This window comes from Dinoponera quadriceps, unplaced genomic scaffold, assembly GCF_001313825.1.
Source record: "Dinoponera quadriceps isolate SergipeBrazil2010 unplaced genomic scaffold, ASM131382v1 scaffold628, whole genome shotgun sequence".
Classification (NCBI taxonomy): domain Eukaryota; kingdom Metazoa; phylum Arthropoda; class Insecta; order Hymenoptera; family Formicidae; genus Dinoponera; species Dinoponera quadriceps.
In genome coordinates, this window is record NW_014554836.1 from 220,075 (window position 1) to 234,869 (window position 14,795).

Below are 14,795 nucleotides of genomic sequence, written 5' to 3' on the forward strand. Positions count from 1 at the left end.
TTTTTTTTTTTTTTTTTTTTTTTTTTAATAGATGTGTAACATAATATATTTTAATATTTTAATTAGAAATTTTGAAATAGAAAGTATCGGTTTTAGAAAATTTGACGGTTAATACATTACTGTATATAATTATTTTTTAATTTAGCCATCATTAGTAGAGATTATGTATATGTGTATAATGGTTAATATAAAAATGACAAATTAAATTAATTGCTAAAATAAAGCTGTTTCAAAATTAATTTAATGTACATTTTGTTCCGTGTCACAAAATTTTGTAAATGTTGGTAAAGATTATGATTTTATTCCGCCTTATGATTGTAAAATAAATTTGTCAAATCATGCAGAGTATCTATATAGCTTCTGCTAAGTAATTAGATAGACGTGTAACATTTTTGTATATGTAATCTGTACACGCTTGTCTATATCGTTACATAGTACTGCCATCTTACTGATGTAATGCATATATTGCACATAGTACTTATTAAATTGCTCTCTAACATATTCTATTTACCTTTAAAATGAGTGAGATGAAAATTACTAGTAAAAAATGGCTCAGCTACTCATAGATTCTATTCTACAAAGACGATGGTCGGTTTTCTTTGCAATATTTGCATCTTTCGCACATGCTCAATAAATATAGATGTAAATATACATATGTGTATATATAGAATATATATGTGTATATATAGAATATATATAGTGTGTATATATATATATACACACACACGTATAATATATACTATATATGTTACGTATGCGTGCGTGCGTGCGTGCTTCATCGTTCAGCGATGTCATAAATACGAGGACCTACGTTTCTATGAGCATCTTAGGCATTTCGTTTATAGGCAGACGATTTGTATCCAAAACCATCATTGTCTGCACTCTTCGAAAAAAGATTTTCACATTTTCATCTTGAGCCTGGGAAGTGACAAGTGACCACATACATATATGATAATTTTCGGTTTAAATTTGCTTCTCTCTCGTCTTAGGCATATTACAAAAATTCTACGCGTTTACATACACGGCAGACCATGTAACAGCACGATATAAAGGATTAGTCTACACCACTATTGGTGAACACTTACGGAACACAAGAGCGCAAAAATTGCACAAAAAGACATCTTTAGAGTTCTTAGAAATAGGTCAAATGTATAATTTACTTCTTTTTACCTGCGAACTGATTGACCGTACAAAGTCCAACATCTTGAATTCATCAGAGCCAGCGAGAATCCGCAATGGAATCCGAGCCAATAATCACAAGGATAGCAGATTCCACACAAGTGCAACAGCAACAATGCCTTCGTAATGAAAGTCAGACTAAGATCAGTAAGGATAAACCGAGTGGGGAGGAATCTATGAACGAACCTAATAAGACAGGGAACCTTCCTAATGGCGACGAGTGTCAGAAAAGTCAAGGTTGGAAGAGATTCAGTCTCAAGAGACAACTGAGCAAGGTTGATTTGAAGATCAAAAATACTTTTACACCGTCCTTGGTGTCTTCTCAGAATGGGGTACTTGTATGCTTTACTTATCGTTCTTTGTATCATCCGCGAGTACATACCAACATACAAAAGTCAGTAATTTTAAGTTGTTTTATGTTTTCATTATTATTGGATCATGCCTTCGCGAAATGTTTATCGCATAGGCTTGCCACTTTAACGTTTAAGCAGTTTTCTCCTTCTCGACTATGCTTATTAATATACTGCTATATCAACTTAAAGTGCAACAGCAGCCATCGCATCGTTGCGTCTCATGATACCTGCGATATGTATTTACAGCTGTGACATAATGTCAACGCATCTTTCTTCATTGGCTTGTAACTTTATGAGAGTTATATTTTATATACGCTTGTCGGAAACCGGTTTCCGTACTTGCACGCTCTTCCGTTTCGTAGTTTTAAACGATGTTTACAATTTACGATATACGTTTTTATTTATTTTTTCTCGAAAGAGCTCATCATCGGGGCTCATGCAAGTACCCCAGTGCCAACAAGTAGGCGGCGATTCTGGCAACCAAAAGTCTTCTGTATTTTACTGCAACACGAGCGAAGCGGCCAGCACAAGTCGCTCACTATCGCCGGTCGAAAGTGTCGATTCTGAATCCTCCTTGTCGCCGGAAAATCAATCGCCCGGGCTCGAAAATCCCGAGATAAATGATGGAAAGCGAGAGATTCAAGAAACTAAAAGCCCAACGGAAAGCGTAGATCTAAAGACAATAACAACGGCGACGATGATGACGACAATAAACAACGACAATATTAGTATGAAAACTGAGGCGGTGAGGCCGATGAACCTATCCTTGCCTGAACACGAAGTTAAACCGCCGAGACTGAAGCGTATGGCCAAGATGAAGCAAACGAAGAGAGATAACCGCTTGCTCTCAGTGCCGAATCTGAAATTTCCCAAGAATGAGACGACTGTTTGCGACCTAAGGTGCGAAGAGAGCGTTACATCCGAATCGTTCACCTGCAATCTTATAAGAAGATTCAGTAAGTGTTTGCAATTAATGTAGAAGAGCGCTATGTGTCGTCCGTGTGTCCTTAGAGATATGACTTAATTAGATTTTCACGTTAAATGTGAATGTGTGCGTACAATTAATCTTATTAACGGTCAAAATCTTTCTTGATCGGCAAGCGATTAACGATAAAACTCTGCATCTGTATCTGTGACTGAGAACATGTGGTGGGTGTAGACTAACCATAGAGAGAGCTCGGCTGGTCCTGAACGTGCTTTTCTGCCTCTGATTTTTTTTTTTCTTTCATTAATACAAGGCCTAGGATGCTCTTAGATGCGTACAAGATTATTTTCAGAGGAAATATTTACATGACTCATACTAATTGCATCTCCGCCAAGATTGAGTAAATTATTACAATTAATTAATTAAACAAATGTATGAAATGAATGCTTCGTACATTTGGAACTGACATCTTATGTTGACCTAATTATACAGCTAATTCAAAAATTGGATATTTAACTACACATGACAATGTACAATGATAAAAAATGATATCTTCTTTTTCTTACTCAATATTGGCTTTCATTACAACATGTCATCATCAAAGGTTTATGTGAAACACACATCAGTCTCAATATTTAGTTAATAATGGGCACTTCTATCGCGTGACTTCTTACAAGGAAATCATAATAAACCCTCAGAAACCTAAATATTAGCGAGCAACAGATTAGTCTCATATGAATAGATGTCTTGATGTTGATAATTTATTGAATTTTTTATTTTTTTATAAATCTATATATACAGATCACATAAATCTAAACAATATATTTATATACATAAAACTAAATCAAATAGCTCGCAACTTTTCATATAGTTACTCAATATTAGTATTCTTTACTTATTGCATGTCTAATAGAATTCATATCAGACTAGCAGTGCTGTTAAAATATTGCAATTTAAACATTGTTGATATATATCTCTATATTTTATTGAAAAATTAAAAATAACAATTTATTTCACGTTCATCGTGTATTTCAAGGGCATGTGTTATATGTGTTTTTTTTTAACATACAGTGCGAAAATAACTACTTACGTATTTATTTTTATTCATTTATATACATCTTATTTAAATATAGACATAATTTCCGCGATTATTTTCTTATTTCTTATACTACTAGATATTAATAGAACAAAGGGGTGATTATTTATAATTATCGCTTTTTAAAAACAAGGCTTTGCATACAAGAACTCGATAATAGAAGCGTTGTAAAACTCGTTAATTGCGAGATTTGCTGATATACAAAGTAATTGGTTAATAAGTATATATCTTTTTATTGTTCCATATAGTTATGTGGAATAAGAGATTTCCGTAAGATCTGGTCACGCAAAATGTAGAGTCTAATATAATGGTCAGTCAATAAATTCGGTCATAATTATGATAAAACTCCGTCACACAATTAGAGCGAGAAGTGTGTCGATGTTCCTTCGATATGTAATGAAGAGAAAACTTCAAAATTTCTAGAAGAGTGCAGACATTTTTCTCTACTAGAGGGTAATCCGCGATAATACGCTGATATATGCTGGAAATAATTTCTTAAAACATATTCCTAGCTTTGATTGCACACAGAAGATGCCTACAAACACTACGAATTCACGCGTAAGCAGGAAATTTTCCAATTTGTCAATTATTAGTTGACGTAACAAGGTCAGTGTTACAACTTGTACCTATTATATTATAATGATAGTTACAAGTTTCGCCATTCTTCATAGAAAAACGAGGGTGCAAGTTTGTAAGACTATTGGGCAGACTGCGAAAAATTATGCTGTGCAAACATTTTGCCGCAAATATCTCCGCGCTGTTAAATTTGCATTCGTAAATGTGATGTATTATTTTCAGAAAAATTTATATCTAGCGAAAATATGTCAACGTCTCATTTCGTACTCGCTAAATTACATCGAATGCGTCCCCTTAAAAAATTACCTTACCGAACAATTCTTAGTTTGCAACTCATTCACCCTGACAATCGATCAATAGGTCAGAAAACAGACACACACACCATATTTAAGATTTCTAGTATTCTCTTACCCCTAGGTTACCAGTACCTGGAATGCATAGTAGATACTTTGAGAGTGCATTATTCCCGTTTGATCCTTGGTACCCATTGGTGTCAACCTCGTTTCAAGTTTTATGGCTACGTTTATTCCTTGCAAACATTGATCTCATGCTCGCAAATTTTGGGAAATATTCCCACGGGAATATCAGCAGGAAGTAACTCGACCCTGTTCGTACTAGCGACGAGTCTTTCATCCACACTTTACACTGCAATGCGAATTTGAAAAGATTCTACTTTAACGCTTTTTCAGGTTCAAATCAGTTTTGCGGTCTTCCCTGACAGCAAGCTCGATTCAGGTAAAAACAAGGTTTTACATATTTTGGCAGTTGTCTCTTACAACCGAGAGAAAAGTACACTCCTTGATACCAAGATTTCAATCAGGATATACAATTACACATGACAAATTGACAGGCAGTAATTTATCGTCGATATGTGTCGAGCTCGGTCATGTAAAGAACGCGGACTATTCATTTATTCCTAAAAAATATATCAAGCATACTTTCATTCGCCTATAAATTTCTATACATACAACTAACGCGTGTGACTTCTCTCTTCTTTCCTATAATTATTGTTCCTGTATATTATCCAGACACCTTTCTCTCGGTACAACATTGTTTTCAAAGCTTTTGGAGATTTTTTCGATGGTTTGCACGCAAATAGCAATAGTAATAATAATAACACTGGTGGTCGTGGCATCATCAATGACAACAAGACAAAGTCATTTTTACATTTTTCTTTATTGATGAAGAATATATATATATATATATATATATATATATATATCAATTTATACACATATTAATATGTGTCATAGGCAGTTGCTCTTTATAGGACGCTTTGCAAGTCCACATTTTCTTTCTACCTCAACATTGACTGACTGCTATAGAGGACTCTGCATAATATGCTGATATTCCACATAGCAAACAACTGCGAACCGGTACAAAATGTGTACAAAATCAGGTGTTTTTCGATATTTATCATTACGACATTTTTCTCTTATGAGATCTTCCATACATCATCCTTAATACAGACAACAACAATGACTATTCCTTCGTACAAGAATTCTCCGACTTTTCGAGTAGTCGAAAAAAACAATCAGAATTGTCGTATTAAGTAAAAGAAATGTTCAATCTGTTTTTATCAAGGGTTGTCGTTCGTTTCCGCGCAACAAGACACTGTGTTATGAGGTATACAAGAAAAAAGGGTTTAATCTCTTTGGATTTTTTTGCTTAATGAAACTTCTAGTAATCTTACAAATCTTTATATCCTAAGACAAATTTTCACATATATACATATGTGTGAATGTATCATATAATAATGATAGTAATAATCGTCTTTTTTGCACATGAATATTACAAGATAATAAAGAACCAGAAACAATTGCATTGTAAAGCATTTTATTCTAGTTAAAATATATGTCTGAGTTGTCATATTTCTAGCTTCATTATTTTTAATACTCAATAGAGTCTCTTTGATTTTGGGGTGGGAATTTATTTTTCAATGTATCGCACACTATGTGTGTATTCGCGCGTGTGTGTAGTGTGTATGTATATATGCGTGGATGTGTGTGAAATATATACACCGACAGAACTCTTATGAAACAGTTTATACGATTCAGAAATCTTCGCAATAATATATTTTATCTCGATACATATACATTTTGGCATCAGCTTATAATTATTTATGATTTAATTTTATTTGACTTTGTTCTAGTACGATATTATTATGAATTATAATACACGCCTCTCTGCTACTTAATTTTAAATTATACATATATTTTTTTATTGAGCATAAACAATAAAACTTATGATTCAATTTATTCCACCGTAACCAATAAATATTACAATAAAGAAGGGGATCTCTTTTCTCTGTATGTATATGCATCTGAAATATGAAGAAAAAGCTAATATAGCTTTGTGTACACCGTCAACAAATAATATTTTGTCTATTGATATAAGATGCGTAGGTACGATACGTCATCGAAAATGCAAATGAGGGTGGAAAATGGCTTCTCTACGCGCTTCTGCTACTTCGTTTTAACGGAAGTTTGATAGAAACGCCCGCGTTCCTTGAAACATTTTCACACAAAAGCCCAATCCGCACATAACTTTACCTTATAATCGAAAGCAACGATCGAGTCGTATGCTTTTTCCACGTTTGACTTGTCACTGATTTGTAGATGAACGGGATGTGCGTATTGCCGATGACAGGAAGAAGTACAGTGGGTGTTGGTGGTGAGAGAAGTGACATACGTGATAATAGTGATGGTTGTAGCACCGGTGGCGGCGGCGGCGGCAGCAACAACGGCGCCTACAACAGTGACGGTGTTAGCATAACTCGCTCGGGTATTCGTAATGCCGTTGGCATGATTAGCGCTACAGATGAAGATATTAACACGGTGTCTCGCAAGGGTGTCGCGTTAGATCCACGCCACCCACGCACACAGGGCATAAGGAAGCTCCAGAAGTGTTTGAGTACAGCTACCAGCCACTTCGAAGTGGATTCGGGCCCCGCCGCCGTCTCTCAAGCGTCTTTGAACTACCAGAATATCCTCACCAACACCAGACAGTATAGCAGCTTCGGTAGTATTATCGACAGCCAATTGTAACTTTAATTATTTATGCTGTATGGACTACGTAGACCACCGACTATCTCTGTAACACCGAATGAGAAAGCTATACTTACTTCTTCTCTGATCGCTTGACTTTTAGTTTCACTTCGTTATGGATGACTCTTCTCAGAAAAATTTCTCGGAGGGTGCTGGATCTCTCGCGCAGCGTTATTTTACGGCTCATGTTTCGTCTTCTTCTTTGTTTCAACAGTTTTGATACGAGAAAACAATAATTTAAGTTTTTTACACTTTGTTGCGTACGCATTTTTTCCTAAAATTTTCTCCGATTTTTCCGATATTTTTCCTCTTCATTTCTAGTTCATTCTCTGAAATCAATTTTTATAAGGTTTCATTCGGAAACTTGCACAATTTCTAATAATGATTTTTTTATTAATACATATATATATATATTTCTTCCATAGTATTTGTTAGAAAAATATTATAGTGACACACACAAATTTGGGATTATTCATAAAATGTGGAACATTCTTGCGAACAAAACGTTGTTCCTGAGATCCTTTCAGCACGACATACATTTTTCTATTATCTAGAATCAATAGATACTGTCTGGTCTTTACTGATCTGAATGTCTGAAAATCACTTCGGTAGTTCTTACTACAATGCATCTCTTTCCTTCTAACGTGCTCTTTAGCGGATCTTTTCTGAACAAACACAAAATGGCACATCGTCTGGACTGCGTGATCTCTAGCTGTCACACTGCACCCTCGAAGAGATGTACTCTTCCCTATTGTTCTCGTTTTCGCCTATGTGGCAAACTTTTGATTTTTGCTTCTTTTATGTGATATCTTCTTAGATGTGGTCTAACATTGCATTTGAAACAATTACTTCTTAGCACATTCTAAAAAACGCACCCTGTGTGGACATATTAAAGTGGAAAAAGTGGACCGTGCAAGATAAATGTGCAAACAATTGTACGCCGAAGAAGTCATATATTAATGGTCAGCTCTTATAGTTTCGATTGAAAAGAATAAGAAAAAAAAGACAACTATTTTTACGATCAAGATTATCGTTCTGTCCACATTTGTGAACGGATTCTTTCGTATATATTATAACATTGCTTTTCATTGTGTTGTGCTATTCGAAAATTTCAGCAATTCTTATACAACTCTCTTCTAAAACGGGACCCTACTTGAATCCCATTATTAATAAGTTGTGATTTTTTTTTAGTGCCTTGTGCATACCAATACCCAAACCTTAAGCCTCTCGCTACGAACAAATTCATTTTATATGTATTGTGTTCTTTCTCATCGCGTTCCAAATGATATTTTATTTGGAGTATATTCATCTTGTGATATGTACGGTGTTGAATAATATACTGCACTGATTTGTGTTCAACGAATGTTGATACGTTACTTAACATGATACTCGACTGTGTATTTCTAAACGACTTATGGCTGGAAACATGCACGTTAAATTAGGGAGCAACTTATAGATTTTTTTTCTCGAAATTTCACCAGGCTTACAAGTTGCATAAAACGTACAGATTTATAGTAGGAGAACTCGATCGAATTTTATCGACGATATGTTCGCCGAGAGCAATTACTCAAATGTTTGATACGTGCATGCGAGAGTGGTGCTCTTTACCACTCGTTTATTTAATATACTTCAATGAAAATAATTAGGTCTGTAAATGATACTCTACGCGCTAATTGGATATGACACTTTATGCGTGCGTGCGTGCGTACGTACGTACGTAGGTGTGAATGTGTCTGCGTCTTTGTGCGTTTGTGTGTAAATTTATGACTTTTACTTGATATTTATAAGTTCTGATGAGTATAAAGTGTATGAAAGGTATTAAGATGTGAACTGCCCAGTCAAGGAACTCTAATCGTGATAGTTGTTGTTGTTGCTGTCGCTGTTATTATTATTATTATTGTCATCGTCATCATCGTTGTCATAACAGCATTTTCATTCTCAGTCACAAACATTATTATTACTGTCCTCTTGAAGCTGCTACTTCTGATAAATGTTCTAACTTCGCTAGTTATACTTTGCGATATACACCATGTAAAGACGATGCAAACGTGTCAAAAATAATTTCAATAGCCATTTGTGCATGCCTCTTAGTAAATCGAGAAAATCCTAAGCATTTTATTCTATAAATAATCGAGAATTTTTTGTTTGGATTGCTGGTCGGGTAGACAAATTTGACGGCTCTTTCCAAAGATCAAGGAGCTCGAGTATGTCGTCCCTCGAAAATATCACTACGGAAACCATAAGCTGCCTTACATTTGCGGATTCTTATATAAAAAAAAGTGGTATGTAGTAGTTCGGTATATATTTCATTGTTAAGATCTGTAAATCATTAGTAGTACTTTTTTTTTTGAAAAGTCTTCTTCGTGCAGCACTTCTTTCACACAGACTATATATATTATTCATATTAATACAATTGCTTTTCAAGATACAAACGGTTTGCCAACTTTGTGGATTGGCACATCCCTGGGATCTGTACAAACTGTTGTATTCAATACACCTGCTCACGGAGAACGTCACGCTCATCCAGTGGTTGTGTCTACCTGTAGTAAGTAAACCTTCCTCGTTACATTCAATATTTAGTAGAATCTCACAAATCATCATGTCTTGACAGCTTTAATCAGCTTTAAGATTATACCATGTGTATGTGATATGAAGTTTCACGTTGTCTTTCATTGCACGCAGATGGATCTACTTTCAAACTCAAGGGTTGTATCCTCTCCATGTCGTTCTTAGATTGCAACGGTGCGTTGATTCCATATTCATTCGAATCTTGGAAAGACGAAAATGTGGATGGCAAAGAACGCAACAGTAGGCTTTACATCTCCTTTACTATAATTACGTATATCTATAAGAAATAAAGGTCGATGTACAACATAACTCAAACTTTTGCGAGATTTCTTAATTTCGTGAATCTTATTAAAAAAAAAAAAAAAACGATAGCCTATCTCAGATGTGTCCATCTGAGAAATTTTACGTGCAATATGGATATTAATAATGTGGGTTTTTGGTTAAAGAGAGTCAAGGGAAATGCACAAATAGCCGAATGTCACCGTCGACGAATACACAAGTTACTGGAGATACTTTTGAAGATAGACAATTCGTTGTGCTTGCATCGGAGAAACAAGCGAGAGTCGTAGCATTACCCTCTCAGAATTGTGTATATAGGCAACAGTTGGCGGAAACTCATATCGTAATTAAAGCGGAGGTTACGACTTTGAAAGGTATTGCCAATTGTTTAGATGATTCAGGTGTTGTAGCTAGAATAGAGAGAGAAATGTCACTTTTATACGATTTATCGTTGTTACGCTGTTTCTCATGTAACTAATTTAGTATATGTAATTTATCAACAAAATATTTCTGTCCAGATAATGTCTGCCTGGTATGCTATGTTTCTAATGGTCACGTCACAACGTATAGCCTGCCCAGTCTTAGACCACTGATAGACGTCGATTTTCTACCTCTTATAGATTTGAGGTAAGAAAAGTAATATTTTCTAATAATCCTTATCGAAACAACATAATAGTGTTGTAATACTTGCACATGATGCATTGCACTATATGCTATTGTAATATTGCAAAAATGTTTACACTTATATATATATATATATATATATATATATAAATAGAGAGAGAGAGAGAGAACATTAAACAAAACATCCTAAGTTCAGAATGATAATATTAGCGATACATGTATATTAAAACAATAATTTGATGTATATCTATTTACACGTACTAGTGCAGTTATATATATATATATAATCTGATGTTAATAATATCAACATTCTTTCAATAATTTATTTCTTCGGACATGTTCGAAAGCAATAATTCGGTTTGCAAAAGGAATTGATTGATTTTTTGCAGTAATCACTTCATCATGATTTTGCATTAAAAGTATTCTTGGCTCCTAAAGAATGTGTTTAAAAACTGTAAAATATTTTGAAAGAAAAGAAGATCCTTCGTGTATACATCGCGGTCACTAAAATTATTCCTGATGCTAACGCTTTGCACGCAGAAACTATATTTGTCAAGTCGAAAACACGGTTAATGTATTGTATCATATTAAATTTAAACTTCTGTAAATACGGTGTATATACGTGATTGTTAGAAATCTTTTCATCAGAAAACGGAAAATAGGAGATATTTTTTAATAAAAGGTAAAATTGAACTCCAAAATTCAACAATTATTTAAATTAAACGATGGCCGCAACTTATTGTTTATAAACGAAAATTATTTATTACTTAAGGAATTTTTATACTTATATCTTTTTACAGCTTTTATTATAGTAAAGTTGGTATATTCTATTTACATAGTTGATTACTATACATTTTTTTTTATTTTTCCAATATTATATTACTATTTCGACGCATGAAATTGGCTAATCTTATAAAAATTTCGCTTATTCTTATCATCGCTTAAACTTTATCTTTTTTACAAAGCAGTAAGCTTTTAAAAAATGCGAGTTTAAAATTTATCATCAAATTTACGTGCGACAAATAACTATTATCGAATAATAGTTCGTTTATCAAATACTCATCTTCGAGAATATATTATTCCACAAATTATTTTCTATTTCTCCAAAAATACATAAATTAATAATATATTGTTAATCTTCTATTGCGAGATACTTATATTTTTTCTTAACAACAATTTCTTCTAATTCAATTGAGAAAATTAATTGTTTCGATAAAAAGAATGAATACAATAAAGGTACAGCAATAAACACAGAGTATATCAGGATTTTATGTAGACTTATGTATAAAGAATCGATGCAAAGACACACATGAGACAAAAATGAGTCTTCTTGATGCACAATTCTTTGCACGTCTGTTTTTTTTTTGTTTTGACGATTCAGAATACGACTGCAATCGTGTGTGATTGATTCAAGTCGAGAAACTCTCAAGTCTTTAATGCTGGAACATTCTATATAAATATAATTCTGTATATTTGTCCCATAAGAATACACGTGTGTGAGCATCTACTGATAAATAAGTTAACAACTTTTAACTGATACTGTTAGCATGCGGCTTCTCTCTGCAATAATGAAAACACTCGTTAACCCTTAACACAATTAGAGCATGCTTAATTCGTAGCGTTTCTCATGAGCACTTACTACTGCACTCTTCCTGTTTCTTGGAACATACATGCATAGACTTGAAAAGAGTGGCGTAGCGTTGTGAAACAAACTGAGCGGTTCAGTTTCTTAAAGGAATAAACTTACGCTACATTAAAATGGAAATACTTGCACGTTCCATTGTGGTTACCTTTCTCGCACGTTTTCAAGCTATATAATTATAAAATATAAAATTACCATTTCTTTATGGAGCATTTCTTCATCCGTAAGTTCTATTTTTCTACTTTTCATTTTGAGACGTTTCATTGTGTGTATACCATTAATACAATTTCGACTTGCAAAATCTTGCACCACACAAACTTTCAGGCAACATTGATCATTATCCGTCTGTTTCACTTACAAGTTTTCTACATGTGCAGAGAATAAGATATATCGTACGAAAAGTATAAAGAATCTCTTTAAAAATGACTGGGCTGGCTGTTTTAAGGGTTAATGCTAATTATACGAAATAACGTGAATCTTATATTAACCGGTATATGGTCGAGCGTTCACTTTCCTCCTGTCTCTGTAATCTCTCACAGTTTTCAGACCACAAAACAGGGCATTGTAGACCCCATGTTGTCCATATGGGGTCATCAACTCTTTGTTAATGGCGATACCGATCAGTAAGTCATCTATGAAATACAGCTCACAATAAGAAACCTCTACACAACACACAGTGCCTTGTGCGCAACATACAATATGTCGATATATCACCGGTTTTACCGCACACAGGCTTCATAATAATTACATGTAGGAAAGTGTTTTTCCCGCGCGATTTGTACCCTCGATAACTATTCAAATGATTTTCATTATCCACTAACCAAAGCTTTACGCGCTATGTATATAAAAACGCACACTAAACACTCTTTTACAGTTGTACCTTCGTACTGTCATTTGAACATGTAACCTGCAACTTGTAAAATGATGCATTGTAGTAACATTGTTTCGCGTATCTTTTTTCCAGGATTGCAAAGACCCTTTGCTTCAGCAACCGAGGCCATGGTTTATATCTATCGTCACCTATGGAGATTCAGAAGTTTTCCATTTCGAGTGAATTCTGGTACTATCTCTTTTTTCTGTCTAATCGATAGAAGAAGTGAACATTTCACACATATTAAATTGATATATCTTATATAAGCATTGAATTTATAATAATTCAATCTGTATTTTCGTTTCTCTTCGATTAGCGGTGAATTGACAGAGATGATGGGTGATCTGTTCATCGGCCATGATATGCCAGAACCGCCTAAAGAGAGTTTCTTCAAAGGCTTATTCGGTGGTGGTTCGAGGAGCCTCGACCGAGAAGAGTTGTGTAAGTAGACACGCGTTTCTTTATCGAATTATCCAAATTTCACAACAAAATTGAAAGTGTGAATACAAGTTTTGTCGGTTGCAGTCGGTGAATCCAGCGGCCGTGCGTCGCGCACGGTGGCGAAACACATTCCAGGACCAAATGAGGCTCTCCGAGAGCGAGTTTCTAGCGCGACCGGTGAAGTGAACATGGCACATCAGATGGTTGTGGAGCGTGGAGAGAAGCTGTCGCACCTCGAGGAACGGACAGCGCGCATGATGTCGGAGGCGGAGAATTTCTCGCAAACCGCTCATGGACTGATGCTCAAATACAAGGACAAGAAATGGTATCAGCTATGAGAACACAATTTCGCTCGAGCTCCATAAAGAATGGCACACGTTTCTTTCATTACTTAGCTTCTTAGTTAGTTTGTATTTCGTTTTTGAGTTTTCTCGTACTATATAAAAAGGTTTAGACGTACTATGATCTTCACACACGCACATATGGGGAAACATCTATACTACGAAGGGCAGGGATAAGAAAATATTAATATAAATACAATCACATTTATGCGGCGCACATGGTACACACGCACATTCCGTAATAATATAATAACGTCATGGAAACGTGCGATCGGAAATTTTCATGGGGATGAACGAAGGAATGTAGAGGTATTGTCGCGATGTATTTGTGCATGCGTATAAGAGACGTACGTATAATTATTATTACATAAAATATATAAAGTATATATATATATATATATATATATACAAAAAAATGCGACAAGTGATTGAGATATACACGAGTCAATATGAACAGTTATATGATAATTCGCCTTTTAACCGATGGCACTCGTTGATTCATTCGGACGTCCTGTGAGCGATATTTAACAACGCCTTGCCTTGTTTGCTTCTCAGCGAAGAGGATACGTTTATTGTTCAAATGAATTCTAATCGATCGAACTTGAAGAATTGTCAATAGGTATTTACGAACGCCACGTTGTTACAGAGAGCATGAGCTCTTGCGAACACACAAAGTCGAGTGAAATGCTAAGAATCGCATTAGTTTTAAATTGACGTAACTTATTACATATACGCGCGCGCGTGTGTGTATATGTGGATGCTGGACATGTGTGCGTGAGCTGCGTGTAAGTGCGCGCGTGCGTGTGCGTATAAGAATATATTATTGGAATGAGATTATATATATATATATATA

At 34.7% G+C, this 14,795-nt stretch overlaps 1 protein-coding gene across 6 annotated transcripts in view; it reads left to right on the top strand.

Moving 5' to 3' along the window:
* Positions 1 to 14,344, top strand: part of LOC106742295 (syntaxin-binding protein 5) — a 28,883-nt gene extending 14,539 nt beyond the window's left edge. For 2 of the 6 annotated variants that reach the window (XM_014615109.1, XM_014615113.1), the window contains 11 exons: positions 1,218 to 1,511; positions 1,951 to 2,488; positions 9,333 to 9,458; positions 9,602 to 9,721; positions 9,859 to 9,984; positions 10,191 to 10,397; positions 10,542 to 10,650; positions 12,829 to 12,912; positions 13,254 to 13,349; positions 13,477 to 13,601; positions 13,686 to 14,344. In XM_014615109.1, the coding sequence (XP_014470595.1) occupies positions 1,218 to 1,511; positions 1,951 to 2,488; positions 9,333 to 9,458; positions 9,602 to 9,721; positions 9,859 to 9,984; positions 10,191 to 10,397; positions 10,542 to 10,650; positions 12,829 to 12,912; positions 13,254 to 13,349; positions 13,477 to 13,601; positions 13,686 to 13,939 (2,079 nt within the window). In that variant the 3' untranslated portion in view covers positions 13,940 to 14,344. Of the gene's footprint in view, positions 1 to 1,217; positions 1,512 to 1,950; positions 2,489 to 4,818; positions 4,865 to 6,747; positions 7,151 to 9,332; positions 9,459 to 9,601; positions 9,722 to 9,858; positions 9,985 to 10,190; positions 10,398 to 10,541; positions 10,651 to 12,828; positions 12,913 to 13,253; positions 13,350 to 13,476; positions 13,602 to 13,685 lie in introns of all 6 variants that reach the window. The other 4 variants (XM_014615110.1, XM_014615112.1, XM_014615111.1 and 1 more) reach the window with 4 other exon arrangements.
* The last annotated feature ends 451 nt before the right edge of the window (positions 14,345 to 14,795 follow it).